The sequence below is a fragment of the Hipposideros armiger genome, unplaced genomic scaffold, assembly GCF_001890085.2.
Source record: "Hipposideros armiger isolate ML-2016 unplaced genomic scaffold, ASM189008v1 scaffold_907, whole genome shotgun sequence".
Lineage (NCBI taxonomy): Eukaryota > Metazoa > Chordata > Mammalia > Chiroptera > Hipposideridae > Hipposideros > Hipposideros armiger.
Window position 1 is genome coordinate 628,510 of NW_017732257.1, and position 4,718 is coordinate 633,227.

Genomic DNA, 4,718 nt, shown 5'->3' on the forward strand with positions numbered 1-4,718 from the left:
ACACACACACCAAAAACCATGTAATGTTTTAGAGTCAGAATTTCCAGGGCTAAGACTGTGTCCTGTATCAACTTGCTGAATGTCTAGAAACCTAATATCAAATCCTTTGATATTTTCTGTTATAAATCTTTTAAGCATGGTGAATAAACTTACATGTTGACGTCAATGGAATTATTTTTAGAATGCCAGTTTAGAAGCAGTTAGTTTTGCCTGCATCTGACTTTGAAATGCAATTTTAAAGTGATTAAAATGTCATTTGGTTAGATATGTCATTTGGTTATTTACTAGTAAATCTTTGGTTCACATTTAAATCTGAACTGGAAATGGGAATCTAGCCACAAGAAATCTCTTCGGCACTTCTTTTTTCCTAGGGCAAGTTTGGCAATGCATGATAACCAAAGGCCCCATGAAGTGATTTTTGTCAGAAGAAATGATTTTTGTATTGCTCAGAAGGTACTGTTCCCTAGGTGACAAATGAAGTTTTTATAGTGCCTGAGGCATTATCTACCTGACCTTAATTTTTAAGAGTTCTAAAGCTCGAAGTATAAGCTTTTAAAAATTTCTTAAATGAACCTTGAGAGAAAAAGAGCACGTTTTCTAGATGCACACAAATAATTTGGGAAATCCAAAAAATGTCATTGTCTGGTCTCACTTGCCACTGATCAAAGAATGGAAGATGATCAGTGAGTTCTGTAACTGGTGCCTTGAGTGATTCCTAGCCATGACAGAGGATTGGGGATGATTTGGGGATTGGTGCTTGTGTTACTGTGTGAACTGTGCAGACAAAAAGAAGTTTGCAAACAAATTGTATAGAGAATATATAATAAGGGAAACAAGAAGGAGAGATCATAAAAAGCTGGTAACTCAGGGCTCTGATGACTGAAATCTCATCTTTCTATTGTCTTTGTTTTCAGATTGCTTGTCTGGTGCCTGTGGATCAATTTCAGCTTTATCAGCGGTTAAAATTTGAACGAGGTATGTATGCAGTCCTCTTTGTATCCTGATGGTGAATGTGGTTTCACATGTGTCATCTTTATACTAACCTGCATGGAAGATTAAGGCCACTGTGGGCTGTCAACGATGCCACAAGTGTGTTCCAAAAGAGGAAAACTGTAATTGCAACACAAAATTTCAACTTTCTCAGCCACAGCCAGAAAAAAATGCAGACTAGCAGGAAATAGAACTTTTCTTATATTGTTTATTTTTTATTTGTAGTTTGGCTTGTGAGAGAGGTTCTGCAAAAGTTGGATAGTTTCACACTAACAGTGCTATTACAAAAGAAAGTGACCTCAAAATCGGTTTTACTGACAATTTTCCTACTCATGAAGATCACTTCAAAACATTAATCAGCCCAAACATTTTTACTGCTCCTTATAATACTTACCATTTGTTCTTTTGGTACTACATTTTAAATTATAGTGATGGCAGAGTATATCATTCTGATGTGATTTACAATGTATTGGACTAATTTTTCTTTCTGTCTTTGGACTTGGGATAATTAATATAGCTTTTCTATTTACACTGCCTTTTTATCTGTAGGAATTATTTTGTTTTTTACTCCTTTTGGCCTCTCATAGATCTTTTCTAGTTGCCCTTTTCCTTCTGTCACACCCTAATATGTTCTTGAACTAAATGGTCTGTTTTTCCAAATCTGAAAACTAGAGAAAAATTGTTTCCCCTTAAACTCTTTGGACTGTTGTAATCTCATTGAGTATATAAAAGAAACTCTAATCTAGCATGAAACTTTCATCTAGCATGAACATACAGTTTTCTGATTTCTAACTTTTTAATCTGCATTCATAAAATCCAGAGATGAGGGTAGGGGAAAAAAAATGTACATTTATTTATAGTGTGCCAGTAAGTTTGGCAAACACAATTACCTTTATCTCATTTAATTTTTGTAACTATCCTGACATATAATTCTTACATGAAAAAAGAAAGAAAACCGTGCAGAACATGAAGAGGGTAAGAGTCCTTGCGGAGAGTCACAGGATGGTATTCACTGCCTAGGACCAAGACCTGGTTTAGTCTCACGCTTATTTTTTTCAGCAAGACAAAAGCAGATTCATTCATCTCTCATGGGTAGAGCATTTAACTGAAGTTGTAAGACTGCTATATTTAGTGGGATTCACTAAAAGAATTCTTGGGCTAGATTGCTTGAATTACATTTTTGCTCTATAGAAAGATGCAGATAGGAAGAAATAGAATGTTGTCGAATGTGGTATCAGAACCAGCGGAGTCACATGAGTTTTAAGTTTAATGGATGAAGACATAGCCTGATGCAACTGTCCTGTATGGATTCTGAGCTAACTGGGGAAATTAATGAAATTAATGGGTAGTTTATATTGGCCCACCCTAATCCATCTACTTCGGATGATTATATTGAGCATTATAACATCAGATGCTGATTTATTGGATGTAATAGCTAAAGATGATAATGGTGTCAAACATCTGCCCTGCCATTCTCCCACTTTATTCTAATATCCTCTGTTATAAAAATAAATGACTATTGGAACAGAAACATTTTAAGTATTCACTCATGGCTGGATGTGGCTGGTAACGTGTGTCATGATTTTGGGCCTCTTGACTGGAGAAAGTCCAAGGAGTTAGGTTGGATTTTCCGGTTTCTTCTTAAATGGTGAGACCTGTTAACTCACTAGTTCTCCTCAGTAACCAGGGCTCAGCCTGTTTATAGCATTCCCTTGCCTCATATGTACCTCTCCTCTCCCATGTCCACCAACCTCCTGCACACCCACCCCACCCTGCTGCCCTATCTGTTAGTCCTTATTCCTCATTGTTAACATTTAGGGACATACTTATTAGCTAAAATGCCTTTTTGTAATACACCAATTCTAATAGTACCAGGAATTAAAACTTTCTGTAGGTTGGTTGTCACTGATAAATAAAAAGTTTCAGTTTATTTTAAAAAGTGGTGACTAAGAGCCTGGGTGGGAATGCTGGCTCTGCAGCTTACTAGCTGTATGACCTTGGGCAAGTTACGTAATTTCTGTACCTCAACTTCCTCACCTGTAAAATGTGGATAATGATAGTCCCTACACTATGGAGTTGGGATGAGGATTAAGATAATTAATATATGTAAAGCACTTCTATGAGTGCTTTCTGTGTCTTAGTGTTCAAAATATTAAGTTTTTGGTAATAAAAATACTAACTTCAGGGCTGGCCGAGTGACACGTTGGTTAAGAGTTGGCTTGGGACGCCAGCTCTGAGCAGCAGGACCCTGGTTCAGATCCCACATTAGGGTCACTGATGATGCGCCCTCTACAGCTAAGATGGTGAACAACAGCTCGACCTGGAGCTGGGCTGCCATGAGTCTCAGGCGATGGTGTAGGCTGCAGTGGAGCTACAGTGGGCTCCCATAAGCTACCATGAGCGGCCAGCAGCCAGCATGAGCTGCCAATAGCTGCCTGAGCAGCTGTCCAATAGCCGGCGAGTGACTGCCTCACCTGGNCAAGTCTAGTCGCCATCTGGCTGCCCATCGGCAGCTCATGGCCTCTAAGCTCAAGATGCTGTGTTCAATCTTAGTTCCGGGTGGGCATAGCCACCATCCCATGCGGGAGTTGAACCCAGCAGCCTTGTTATTAAGAGCGCACCCCCTATCCACTGAGACATCCGGGCAGCAGCTCAGCTTAAGGTGCCAAATTTAGTCTTAGTTGCGGGTGGGTGTAGCCCATCATAGAACAGGCAATCTTGTTACACTAGCTGAGCCATCCTGCCACCTGTTGGCAGCTCAGCGACAGCTCAGCTGGGCACAGCATCACTGGCCCATATGGGAATCGAACTGGCGGCCCTGTTGCTCAGAGCTCACGCTCTTAAGCCAACTCTTAACCAATTGAGCCACTCGGCTGGCCTGAAGAAGTTCTTCGTCAGTCCAGAAACAATTTCAGATGGTGTCACGTAGAGTACAGAACTGTCCCATAGAATCGAGAACCTCAAATAGATTTTTTTTGAGGGGGGGGGTGTTAAAAATAGATTTATGTAATATCACCAAGGTTTCTCAGGCCCAGATGGTATCATCCCCCAAGTCACCTTGGCCCAAAAGTTGAAGTAGTATTAGATTATTTGTCTTCCACCTAAAATGAATCCATGACTAAGTCAGTAGCTGAACTCTGATTCCTGAATGCCTCCCACGCTTTTACTTGCCTGCACCTTTTGTCTCCAAATCTGCATTTTATTTGAGACAACACCTTTGTCTTTTAGGGAACATGTCCAGGTAGTATTGTAACAGATGAAACAAAAGTGGCTTTCACTATAGTATTAATAGAAGCCTAACCATACTTAAAAAAAAAAATTATGGTAAAATACACACAACAAAATTAACCATATTTTTTATAGTAATTGCTAATGAGGTTTTATTTAAGGTGCCAGAACATTTTTCTCCCTGCTGGAGAAAAATATTATATTTAATTTGTTTTACCACACTTTACTTGAAATGGAGAAGATGGAACTTGCCTGTTTTGTTGCTCTTCATGTATTTTAGCTAACTTAGTTTAATTTGTTGTCAAAATAAACAAATTGATTTTTTGTGTGTATGAAGGGGAGAATTAGATGTTGAATACCTTTTAAAATGTATTAGATTTGTTTAGTGCTATTTCAGCTGCCTCATTTTTTTTACTTTGGTTTTCTCAAAGCAGACTTCCTTCCGTTAGTTACCAGAACTGCCATCTAGATACATATATATATATATATATATATATATA

General features: G+C 38.7%; 1 protein-coding gene across 4 annotated transcripts in view; it reads left to right on the top strand.

The window, feature by feature from the left end:
- RNF144B (ring finger protein 144B) overlaps positions 1 to 4,718 on the top strand; it is a 177,147-nt gene that overhangs the window by 151,382 nt on the left and 21,047 nt on the right. For all 4 annotated transcript variants that reach the window (XM_019630394.1, XM_019630393.1, XM_019630395.1 and 1 more), the window contains one exon: positions 915 to 975. In XM_019630394.1, the coding sequence (XP_019485939.1) occupies positions 915 to 975 (61 nt within the window). The remainder of the gene's footprint in view (positions 1 to 914; positions 976 to 4,718) is intronic.